Source organism: Pezoporus occidentalis, unplaced genomic scaffold (genome assembly GCF_034315485.1).
Source record: "Pezoporus occidentalis ecotype Australia unplaced genomic scaffold, CSIRO_AGI_Poc_V1 ctg28, whole genome shotgun sequence".
NCBI lineage: Eukaryota > Metazoa > Chordata > Aves > Psittaciformes > Psittacidae > Pezoporus > Pezoporus occidentalis.
This window is the reverse complement of record NW_026914718.1, coordinates 6,510,401-6,523,251: the sequence shown is the minus strand read 5'-3', so window position 1 is coordinate 6,523,251 and position 12,851 is coordinate 6,510,401. Positions and strand designations below refer to the sequence as shown.

The 12,851-nt window shown below is 36.7% G+C and overlaps 1 protein-coding gene across 21 annotated transcripts in view; it reads left to right on the top strand.

Annotated features, from left to right (window-relative positions):
• LRRFIP2 (LRR binding FLII interacting protein 2) overlaps positions 1-11,182 on the top strand; it is a 50,624-nt gene extending 39,442 nt beyond the window's left edge. For 11 of the 21 annotated variants that reach the window (XM_062625471.1, XM_062625470.1, XM_062625461.1 and 8 more), the window contains 8 exons: positions 1,002-1,094; positions 4,898-4,999; positions 5,258-5,390; positions 6,670-6,719; positions 7,777-7,897; positions 8,913-8,992; positions 10,119-10,223; positions 10,979-11,182. In XM_062625471.1, the coding sequence (XP_062481455.1) occupies positions 1,002-1,094; positions 4,898-4,999; positions 5,258-5,390; positions 6,670-6,719; positions 7,777-7,897; positions 8,913-8,992; positions 10,119-10,223; positions 10,979-11,089 (795 nt within the window). In that variant the 3' untranslated portion in view covers positions 11,090-11,182. The remainder of the gene's footprint in view (positions 1-1,001; positions 1,095-4,897; positions 5,000-5,257; positions 5,391-6,669; positions 6,720-7,776; positions 7,898-8,912; positions 8,993-10,118; positions 10,224-10,978) is intronic. The other 10 variants (XM_062625473.1, XM_062625472.1, XM_062625466.1 and 7 more) reach the window with 3 other exon arrangements.
• Positions 11,183-12,851: the final 1,669 nt, after the last annotated feature.

Below are 12,851 nucleotides of genomic sequence, written 5' to 3'. Positions count from 1 at the left end.
CAAACAGAAAAAGTTAGCAAATTCTGGTCGTAGCTCCGTTGCTTGCTCTGGATTCTCTTTGAATTCACTGTAAATTAAAAAAAAACCACACCTATATACTTTGGTTTTGGGGGTATTTTGGGAGGTTCTGTTTTTTTGTTCTTTGCCTTTTAAAGTATGTGAATCATGAATATGAAATAGATTTGTCTGGAGTGTTTGGTAGAATGTAGCTTGTGTTGAATTTTCATCAAATGTGTGGATTCCCTTGGTCATTTATTTGAGTAACTTCTTCATCTGTTAAATAGAAGATCTTTCTGCAGAAAGCTAAATGGCTTCAGCTAGACATTGTCTTCATTCCCAGAAGTAAAATCAAGTTCACTCATTAGGAGGGCAAAAAAATTGTCCCTAGCCCTAAAAATTCATGTCATCTTCATGCATAATTTTATGAGCCTAGAAGAGAATTCTAATTAAGTGTGCAGCACATAGCAAAATGCAGTGTTAGATTAAAAAAAATGGGACTACACTTGATATGTATTAATGTAGTATCAGAAAGCAGTCAGAAGCTGTATTTCAGTTCCTGGGTGCTTGATTCAAGCTTCTTTCTTTATATTTTAAAGAAGATTTTCTATTTTATCAAATATTAATAAAAATACTTATTACATTAGTGTTCACTTTCAAACAGGACTTTAAGGTATCGGACATGACAACAGTGTAGTTATTTTCCTATGAGAAAGGACGTTATCCCCAGTCTGCAGTGGGAACTGTTACTAAAAAAAGAATGCAGCTCTATCTGTGCTAAATTTCCCATCAACATTGAATAAAACTAATTTCTCTTGCATGAATTCATACGGAATATATTAAGTTGCACCCTTTTTCTTTAATTTCATGCTCATAAACTCTTTGGTTGACTTTTATTACTTAATTTCCTTTATCTTTATTTAAATGTGGTTTGTTGTTTTTGTTTTCATGTTTTCTTACTTCTCTTTCCTCTTTTATTCTTTCCTCCATCCTATTTACTACAGGAGAATCAACGCATGCAGCAGAATATAGACTCCATAACCAAAGAGGTGTTTGATCTCCAGGAGACAATTAAATGGAAAGATAAAAAAATAGGGGTATGAATCAAATAGAGGGGGGAGGCATTTTTTCATTTTAGAGGTAGATGGATGCCCCCTCGCCCCAAGGAATGCTGTGTACTCCAAAGAAATGAAGGCTGCTCCTGATTTAAATACTTTAAATGGTTTGCAGTCTTTAGAAAATGAGCTCCACTTCATTTTTACTTGCATTATAATGAATACTAATAAAATCTATAATATAATAAACTGCTAGGCAGTCAAATGTATAATATTTATGCAAAATATTCTTTGCCTGTATTCAGGGCTTGAAAAGTTATATTTTCCTTATGACTTGGGTCTGTATATTGATCCTTGTGACACAGCAATAATATACTTTTAAACAAATTTGAAATTGGTTTTAAAGCTTTTAATCTGCTTAAAGGTAAACACAATTTTCAAAGCCTTCTGCCCTCTCTTGTCAGCTTAACAATTTGCATAAGAAGTAGTGGGTTTTAAAAGGGCTTGTTTTGCAATACCTGGGATAAGAGAGACAAAATACCCCAAATACTAGAAAATCTAGAGAGCTGCAAGAGCAAAGTGTCAAAATGTAGAGAAACCTCAGTGAGTATTTGTACATTTTGATTGCATTTGGCAGTGTTCAAGGCCAAGTTGGACAGGGCCTTGAGAAACCTGGTCTAGTGGAAGTTGTCCCTGCCCATGGCAGGGGTTGGAACTGGATGAGCTTTAAGGTCCCTTCCAACCCAAACCATTCTGTGATTGTATACCTAGTGCTAAAAAATACAATCTTGAATTGACTTCTGCAGCCAACTTGCAGGTTCCCGTGTTGCACTTCTGAACCTCCCAGGGCTGGTTAGCTTGAATGCAACACTGAACCAAGCTGTTTTGTTGATAACACACACAAAATACCAAGGTTACCATCTATTGTAATTGAGAGCTGGAATCAGTGGTTGTGTGGGACCTTTCGAAGAGTATCTGTAGGGTTCCTGGTTAGGAAGGGAGGTGGTACAGGAAGAATTGTGTTAATATTCACTATGCAGCTAATATAAGTCAGATAGGGTTTGTCACCTTTGCTTCTGGGCAGTAGGAAGTGGTAAAACTAAGTCAGCCTGAGTCTTGGGGATAACTGCTTGGCTGAGAACTTGGTGGCTGTTCTGTGCCACAGGTAAATTGCCTGGTGGTGAGGAGTTAACTGGAAAGTCTTTAGAAAGGAATTCTCTGCCTCCCACTAACAGTAGGGTCATTTATCTTCAACTGAATTTTACACTGGATTTTGACATATGCAGATTGCTTTGAAGATTGCTGCATTTGCTGGAGTTCAAGTCACTGTGAAAAGCTACCTTTTAACCGATGGTGCCCAGTTAAAAAAGCACTGTTAACGCTGTCTTTTTTCAGTCTATACTTTAGTGTTTCAGTCCTTCAGTCCAGTTCTCCTCACCACAAAGTAACATTTTAACATGTTTAAGTTTATGAACATTCTTCTGAAAAGTTTTTTTTATCTTTAACCATATTCTTTCCATACTTATTCTTCACCATTGTGCGCTTTGTGCAAGCACTTTTTGCTTTCAGAGATGTTGCCACAGTTAGTACAGAGCATATCATTTATCTAATGTTCAAACAAAAATAGCTACCAGCCAGATGGACAAAACAGGTTTTTTTTCCTTCAGCCATAATTTTCTTGCCAGTTTGTGTTCTTTAAACAGCGTAACTGGATTTTTTCTTAGTTTTTGTTTTCACCATCCTGAGATTGAAACCTCTTAGTTGTTACAGTGTTAACATGCTGCTGTCTTTTCTGTGTGATTTCTGTTATCTAGAGACACATTTCTGAGCTCAGTTTGAGCTTCTCAGTGCTGAGAAGCTTTGCTTATTGTTACTCTATTCCAGCTTCAGAAATCTCTGAGAAGGTCCACAAAAGAGTAGTTTATAACTAGAGTTGTAATGTAGTTTTACAATGTGTGCTTTAGAGTGAGGCAAGCAGGATAGAGATAGCATGAGTTTGGTTTACACCTGCCTTCTTAAATTGCCATGTTTCTACAAAGCAGTTGAAATTTACAGTTGTAGTTGGTCTTTAATTAGACCAATTTGGGGACAGAACCACGGAACTATAACTCCCAGGTTATACTGCTGGAATACACAGCTGTTTCGCTGTTTGGTGGCTCCAAATGGTACATGCACTGCCAGTTTGGAATTACCAGTGGAGTATGTGCGCTTGGTACAGATTTTATACAGGTTTCTTGGAATATTTAGAAAATAAGACCATAGACAAATCTGCTTTCTGCCAGATGATCATGTTTTAATTATACTGGTCTGTTAAAACATGCCTGCAGAGCTTGTGCTGATTTCTGCCCCCCCCCCCAAGAACTGCAAAAGTAGCTTTACTACAAAATTCACGTCATGTATTTTAATTCCTGAGCATATGAACAGTAGCAGCTTTGCTAAAGTTTCTCAACATCTCTCCAAAGGCAGAGATACATGGCTATATCGGTTTCACTTCCCATCAAATTTTCCTGATCTCTATGCACGTAACACTTGTGCATAGCGTTGCAGATAGGAAGCATGTTTTGGGAAGGTTAGCAGCATCACAGGGCACTGCCAAGCACATGGTGTCTGTGTCTGCAGTGTAATTCTGGGCCTCTGTGTCCATTCTCTTTGGTGCGTGAGTTTACTTCCCTTTCTGTTTCTGCTGCTGTTCTTCAAATATGGGAAAGGTGTATCTTTAAGTGGAACACTGAATGATGCAATGATTAAGGAGCTCTGCAGTGTTTATAATGTAGTTAGAAAATGTGTGTTAGGAAATAAAAGGATATCTTATGAGTTCTTTTTGATGCGACAGCTAATGTTTTCACACATGTTGAATTATTTGTATTTTAAATGTCACATTTACATATTAGTAAATCAGTTTTCTGTTGAAAGTAAGAGTAATCCATTAAAACATTGCTCTGGATTCCAGATGATGATTAAAATTCTGCAATTGTTATGTGGGGCAATTACAGTACAAAGGTATACACCTTCATTTCTTTCTTGGTATCAGTCCATTCCTAAACATTTACACATGACATAAGATTTAGTGGATAATTTTCTTGGCAAAATGTACACTTTTGCAGTTGCTGTACGGTTAGGATTATTTGTAATGCTTGCAGTATTGAATTTGAATGAATAATGGAATGGGATGCTGCAAGTGAAAGTATCTGATTAACTGCCAGGTAACACAGCTCCAGCATAGGTAGGCAAATCCATCTGCATCCATATTGCTTCAGTCCTTGTTTGTGCTAGTAGTGCTGCTTTTTTCTCCCCCTCTCAAACTGACTGCTTTGGGTTTAGTAAAGGGTGGTTGTAGTAATTAAGCAGCTAGTAAATAAACTAGTATTTCTAAGTGGACAAGCTTATATATCCAAGGTCTTCTATGAAGTATGTTTGCTACTTCTGTACCCTGTAAGAGATAAATTAGTTCAATGGATGTAATGCTTTAGGATCTTTGTCAGTTGAGTTCCAACAAATTTTGTTTCTGGCCACGGAATGCTTGTAATAAGACAAATCACTCTTTTGGTATTTGATTTAGTTTTTCAAAATCTACCAAAAATAGAATCAACTAAATAAAAATCTATAATAGAAACTACTGAGACTTTCCTGGGAAAAAACTGGCATGACAAACATGCGGCAATGAGGCTAGATATGACTTGTAGAAAGTAGTTATCGGAGATGTACATTAATATACATTAAATACCCCTTTTAATTTCTTTACTTTTGTTGAGCTCTTTGTATTTACTTGTAGAAAATCTCTCTGCTATCTGTCATATGCTTTTTTCTCTGTGCCATTCTTTTTCTTGCCATCTGCCTGAACCCAGGCCCTAGAAAGACAGAAAAATTACTTTGACTGCATTAAGAATGAGCGAGATGAGCTCAGAGAGGAGTTGGCTGACCTGAAGGAAACAATGAAGAGAGGAGAGGTATGTTTGTAGTAGTTACTTTGCAGTAACAGAAATCCAGGAGTGGGGCATGAAATCAAGGTCAATGAAAAAGAGGAACAATGGTTACTACTCTTGTGCAGTCTCAAAACCTGACCTTAGGGTAGGATAAATGGCGCAATAGTTGTAACTTTCTCAATCAACTTGAAAAGCTTTTTATGAACTCTTCTGTCTGATTATATTTTAGCACTGCTCTTGTATGAGTAGGTTGGTTTTTTTTTTTTTCTTTTGTGATTTTAGAAACATGGATTGGTTATAATCCCAGATGGCACACCAAACGGTGATGTAAACCATGAATCAGTGGTTGGTGCTATAACAGTTGTATCACAGGAAGCTGCTCAAGTCTTGGAATCTGCAGGAGAAGGACCACTAGGTAAAAATACCCTACTGTACTTTGTTATAGAGTGTTTGAAGTCTTTGTTTCCCTCCTGTTCACAGTGATTTACAACCACAGAAAGATACCTGTGATGTTTCTGGAATACACAGCTTTCAAGGTTGTTATTTATTTTTTATGCTGAATGAGAAAACAAATTTATCTGAGTAAAAAAATAGTATATGCTTGGATCTTTGTAATTGATTAGATCTTAGTCCCAATTTTGTTACTGTCAGAAAATATCTTGCCTGAAAGTGTAGTCTTTCAGATTAGTCTGTTCTCTATTGTTTCATGGAAAAAAATTCTTTATATATAATCAGTGAAAGAACTTCTGTTGAAGAAAGCAAAGCCCTGTATATTCTTTCCCCTTCCTTGAAATATTTCTGCCATTTAGTGTAAAGCAAATGCAGTATTTCATCACAATCATTAGAAAGCCGAGTTTTAATAACATTCAAAAGGCATGGACAGCAGAAAGAAGTTTTGGGGGCCTTTATTTTAACTTGCTTTTATCCTTAGGCTGAACAAGTTACTGCATGCATAGTCTACTGTAAAACTCAGTCAACATGCAAAGATATATCACTATAGGCTTGGATTATATTTGTAAATAATATATAAGTTACATGTATTTGATTTGGCAGAGATTAGACTTTATACATGTTCTGCTGTGGCTCCATCATTGTGAACTACAGATCTTTATTGTGTTGTTTCTGTCTAGAGTTAGCATTTCCAAGGAAACTGCTTTACTTAGCAGTGTGTTGCTTGACAGAATGCTTTGTGGCCACTACCAGTCTCCTGACCTTCAGACATTGCAACATTCTTGTGGGTCCTCTCCCAAGTACTTTTTTTGGTGATTTAAGAGCACTTTCTACAAACTTTCTTGGTGCCTTCCCTGAATAGATAACAGTCCTTAAGAATGAGACAGGGAAAAGCATATACAGTCAGAAGAAAGTTTTGTTGGAAATGGCTGTTCTAGATACTGGAACAAAACTGTGTTTTTATTATGAAAAAAAATCATGAGTTGTTAATTTACTCTGAAGAATTACTGAACTCTGAGGTCTTGCTTTAAAATTATTCTAAGAAACAGTGTGAATTAAATATTTACCCCTTTTTTCTGCTATTAACTGAAGGCTGATACGTTATTAGATACCAAAGTTTTATGGTCCCAGTGCTATTTGCCTTAAGTTTAAAGAGCATTTCATTTGAAAACAAACAAAAAGTTATGAAAAATGTTTTTAGTTACAGATTTCTCTGTTTTTTTAATTGGGTTCTTTGGTTTTAGATATCCGGCTAAGAAAACTGGCTGGAGAAAAAGAGGAATTACTGTCACAGGTAACACAAGCTATTAATTTTTAAAAATAGACCTTTGTATATCCTTTTGCAAACTATTAATATATTGGCAATAATCAAATATAAAGTACCAAAGGTGCTTAATCAAGTACTTAAGCACTAAAGCAAAATAAAATACTCCTTTCCTGGCTGGCTACCAGGAATTATCATCTCCTCTCGCTAGTTTCCTTATCCATGTGACTTTGATCTTGGTGCGTTAAGAACCCTCATTTCACTAACTGGTTAGTTGAAATCTAAGTTGTTGCTGATCTACTATCAGTGCATATATTTATAATTGTTATTCCTTTCATTTTTGTTTTGTGTAGAAATACTAAAGTCAGTAAAATTACTTACTCATAAATTCAAGTAGCCCTTCTTTTGAATTGCTGAGCGGTACTGTTTCTGTGATCATTTCAGTTACTCAACTAGAAAATGAGTATTATCAAAGTAGTTGTATTTTAACACAGTTCAATATTGAGAAGAGAGTACTGAAGAAAACATAGAGCCATTAAACGATTGTTAGGAATACCATAGTTTGTTTTCCTATTCGAACACATTCCAAATTTAAAGTGGTGTTGTCAACATTTGCATTTGCTGGGAATGTACCCTAATTTTAGTATTGATACTTGGTTTAGAATGCAAATAAATTCTAGTATTAAATACAAGCATATAAAAATGTATATGCATATTTATCACCACATAGTTGTAAAAAACAGCATTAAAATATTTGACATGAATGAAAGTTTTGCAAGTACACAACATACAGCTAATGGTATTTTGAGAGTCAAAAGAAGTAGTTCCCACTTCTTGTAAATTCCAGTCACAGAGGACATAGCTGAGGAATCTGTGTTGACATGCACTCACCCAGCAATGGGGAGGGGGAGTTTTAGCCACAGGTCTCAGGGACTGGTTTTCCTGCCTCGTCTTCATCGAGACACTTACAGAGCCACCTCAGCCAGTGGCATCTCGGGACTGCTTTGCCTTTTTCCCATTGAACATTTAGATACACAACTACTGAACTTGCGGGAGTCTTTTTCACAGAAGAACACTTCTTTTTCAGGTTAGAAAACTGAAGATGCAGTTGGAAGAAGAGCGACAGAAATATTCTAAAAGTGATGGCATGAATCCAGACATTATAGGCTTAGAGAATGGTTCTGACTTGCAACTAATTGAAATGCAGAGTAGGTATATGGTTACTGTTCAAAAGTATTCTTACTGGGGAGAGGAAACAGACTTTTCTGGCTCCTTTTCCTATATTGTGGTGTGGTAGCAGTATTGTGAATGAATATATTATTGTGCACCTAGTTTTTCATAGACATTTCTCACTGCAAAGTAGCTTAAAAGTCTGCCTCTTCCAGTGTTGAATAACAGTATTCTGGGAAGTTATTTTCCAGTTGATGACCTTGACTAGAAGGGGGGCTGCTACTCAAATAAGTTCTGTTTTTAGGTGATGGAATTTCAGCTGGAATATTCTGTTAATGTAGTCTACCTGATTTTTTTTTTATTTATTTATTTTGTTGAATCTTTGATAATCTAGAAGACTTATTCTCTGAAGTAAAACATGAAAAATTGTTTGAGTTTAACACAATATTATTCAGTGTTGCTTCATAGAAGCACGAAGTGACTTTCCACTTCAAGCAAGCTATTCCTCCAGCTAAGAACTTTACTGGTTTGACAAACATTCATCTAATATGGTTGTGGCAGTGAACGTGAACAGAGTACTGGCAATATCAGGGCTAAAATACAGCACCAAAATAATGCACCATGTTCCTTGGAGTATGTCAGACAGGTTCAAGCCTTGTGCTGCACAGCATTCAAATGTTACTACAGATGTCTATGCTAAATGATGCTGGTATATTTCTGTTGTGCTTTGACCCATCTTAGTGTGTACTGGTTATTGTGTTTTTTTTGAGAGAGGAGTTTGCTGATCTAAATGTGTTTTAAAAGGTGTGTATCTCAGACAGCTGAGAGATAATGAGTATTGTTACAGAGACAGTAATTGTGTTGTCTAAATAACAGGGAAATTATTTCCTTCTCATACTCGGAAACTAAGATCTCTGAAAGCACATTTACCTCTTCCATCCTATATATGGCTTACTCAATAAAATGGTCTTTTTAGTGGTTTCTAGAGAAAAAGGGAAACAGCCAGTTTATCGAGTTGCTTTAAGTGATATATTCCTGTCAATTTTTATCTAGGAGATGCCAACAGACAAATTAGTGAATACAAATTTAAGCTTTCAAAAGCTGAACAAGATATTACTACCTTGGAACAAAATGTAAGTGCGTCTTAATATTTATTGTTATCATTACGTTTGCTCTGTACAGTTGCACAATACTTTTTTCAACAAAACTATGAAAACGTATTTCCTTACTTGATTTACTGCTTGTTCTTTACTTTGCACATAATGCCGCTATATTTGTATTTCTATCCATAATTCCTTCGATACGTGTGCATAGTCTAACCATAAGAGAAAATCTGGAGTGAATTTACTCAGATGTCAGTGTACGGCAGAATATAAAGAGGAAGCTACTAGTTCAAGGAAATCAGTTTATGTAGCTTAATTACTTGCAAAAAATTTGTATAGACTTTGGAAGGTATATAATTTACTCTCTGAAATTCAGAAGTCTTTTTATAGGTATACATACTCTCACTGATTTACGCTTCGTGATTGTAACTCAGAACATGGTATTAAAAGTCCAGCATCTCTATAGGTCATCTCAAAATCTTATAAATGATTGCAGTTTGAATCAGAGATGCACAGTTGTTCTGTCCTGCACAGCAGCAGGCTAGTAGCCTGTCCTATGGGTTTGAGGGTAGCAGGGAGCTAAAAGCACAATCCAGGAAGTGGGCTTTAACACTGGCAGATTGCAGCAGGACTTGTCTCAAGCCCTCTCTTCACTGCTGAACTCTGTGCTTGATTTTAAGACCTCTTGCATCATCCCCTGATAAGTCTCCAACTTCTCATATGGGCTCTGCTTTCCAACTTTCCAGCTTTTGTTTTTAAGCCCCTGTATTCCCCAACTCTTAGTTTTTCTTTTCTTTTTCCAACTCTTCACTCTGTGTAGTTCCTCAGCCTTCTTTATCTTCCCAGCTGTGTCTTATGCTATGTTGTGTTCTCTGCTGTTTCTTGTGACCCTCACCCGGGAGGGACAGGCAGTGAATGGTATTCCAAATTTCTGCCCACAAATTGTTTTACTGTTTTATTAGTTCTTTTAAACGTTCTTTGCAATTACGGCTGATGCGAACACAAACATCCTTTTCCCAGAGGGTGACTGTATGGATAATTCACAGGTTGCCTTGTGTTATGGTGGCTTTTCAGAAAATTAAAAACAGCTGGTGGCAGGTGAGCTTGGGGTGGAACACCTCAGTAATTGTTCCTTTTACCTTGTTTGGGTCTGCAGATTGCACGACTTGAAGGGCAGGTTACAAGGTATAAAAATGCAGCAGAAAATGCAGAAAAAGTAGAAGATGAACTCAAAGCTGAAAAGAGGAAGCTTCAGCGAGAGGTAACTGACTTGATTTCCTTTTCAGCTGTATACTCCATGCTCCTTTCAGTCTTGAACTGCTCTGTCTTTTGCTTCCAAGCTCTGTGTTGTTTGTAGTCTTTGGTTACAGCTTTTAAGTGTTTTTTGAGGAGACAGTCAAGTCTGTCAGTGTTGCATTCAAAAGACAATGCATATAAAAGTAATACTAATTACAATTCAGTGCAGTACTATCTTGAAGGTTCTAAATTTGTATTTTCTTCTAAATATGATAACTTTTACTGTTTTATATTAATCCTTACATAAAAATTACTGGAAAGCTGAATGTTCCCTGTGTCAAGTGCCAGACTGGGAAGTTTCCATTGTGCACCTCACAGGGAGCTGGGAAGAAGTTGTATTTGAGCTGTTCATCACGCCTGCTTAAGAGCTGCTGTGTGACTATCATGATACTTGCTACCCATGGGAATATATATCCATGAGCAAGTGAGAATGGAGGAGAGGATTTCACCTTTAAATAGCATGTGATAGGAAGTTGCAGGCATCTAGTTCTTTTGGAATTAGTACATGTTTTATGTTTCAATTGCTTCCTGATTTTGTATTTTAGCAGTTGAATTCCAGTTCATCTGACTGCAGTAATGAGTATTGTGTCTTAGCTTATATGGTACTCTTACAAAGCATGTAATACTTGTATTCCTGTTTGTTTCCTCTGTCAAAGCTCAAGAACAGCAAAAAGTCGAAGTGAACTTCAAGGGATAATAACTTTTGCTTTCATTTTATAGTTAAGAACAGCACTGGATAAGATAGAAGAGATGGAGATGACCAATAGCCACTTAATGAAAAGGCTGGAGAAGATGAAGGCGAATAGGACTGCGCTTTTATCTCAACAGTGAAGTGGAAATTGAAAATATGATGCACTGCTCCTTGAATAACTAGCCCCTAGCTTGTTTTTAAATACAGACTTTCATTGGCACAAATTATTTGAACACTGAGCTGTTCACTGGTGTTTTAGTTTCATAATTAAATGGCATACTTCTTTTTGTAACTTATGAGAGAATGAAATGTAGTTTGAATTCCCATGTGAATGACAGCAATTTTTCTGTAGCGTTTGATTCCAGAGTCAGAGCTGGAGCACAATGCTGTTATGTGCAACTTTGCAATAGAAAATGGTTTTACAGCTGTGGAATCCAGTTTACTCACTATCTCTTTTGGCTGCTTTAATGATGCTTGATGCTCGGAGACAACTGCATGAATTCAACAAAACACTGTATTATAAACTAACATATATTTGCTCAAGACATCACACAGCACAAGTGCCTTTTATCTGGTGCAATTTAGACTTCATTGTTGAAATAACCTTTGAAATCAGATAACATTTTATTTTAAAATACATCTGGGGTATTCACTAAACTTTATACATTTTGAAAATGCATTTTTGTAAAATATTTAAATTTATAAGAAAATAATAGGGAGTGTATATAAAAATCTGCTTTTTTTTTTTGCATGGGCACATCTGAGTTCTAGGTAATTTTGTCAAATACTAGGCCCTGATACTCTTAGTATTAAGAGTACAGATTTTGAAACTTTTGTTGTACACCATCAAATTATGTCATCTGCTTAAGTGTGAATTGAAATTTGAGGGTGGGAGGAAGGGGTGGGAAATGTGGCTAAGGAGTTTATTAAATGGACACTTTACTGACCAAAACCAGACATTCTGTGTTTTCTTTAAAAACAGAGATAAATCTGTGCAGAATAGGAAATTCTGATCTTTCTCTTCTTTTTCAGAAGTATCCTTTTGGGTTTGAAATAGACTGTCATTGGGGATTTTTCTTTCTTTTTCTGATTTCTTATCCTGGCCTGTTACTCTTTGACAATGCTGTCATGAAGAAGGGCAGGCAGTACAAGGAAGAAGGCGCTTTCTGCAATGGTGTGGGTTTGTCTGTGGTAGTATGGTTTTTGTCCTATGCTCTGTGGACAGTGAATTGGTGTTAAGAACTTGCACTCTTCATGCTGGCACATCACAAGTGGGAAATGAACAGCACCTGCGGTGGCAGTTGTGGAGCATTTGAAGTGGCACTGCCCCCATGTTGGACTTCCCTTGAGGCCAGCAGGAGCCCACCATTTGATCTAAGAGAAATCATTCTTTCAGATTTGTATCAGATGCTTTCCTATTGCAAATTCCTGTTTCCCTGTTTCTCAAAGCAAGGCATATTCTAGAGCCATTGCGATGCAGAGGGTTTGTACTCCTGCTTGTAACAGAGCTACCTTCCAGAAACAGCGTGGTCTTAAACAGTGTGGCACCAAAGCTTTCTGTCTCTTTCGGTTTAGGATACCTCTTTGATTTGGAAAATAAAATGCTTTCCTTATTGAGAAACCTCTGTGTAAGTAGCAAATATCCCTATAGGCTTACTTATGAAATGGGAGACAGTTGTAGTTTGGTGATGACGTAGATCATTGTGCTGTTAAGTTTCTGATTCCTGGTGTGTACTTGCTCAGAAGAAACTGTCAGGGTAGTGATTAATTGTTGTGTATCCTGAAGATAAAGGGATACTTCGGGAGTTTGGAAAGTTTTCTCATGTGCAAAACTCAGCTAAAGCCTCATTTGGCAAATAGCGGGGAGCGCCTCTCCTTCTAGTTCACTTTGCTTACACCATC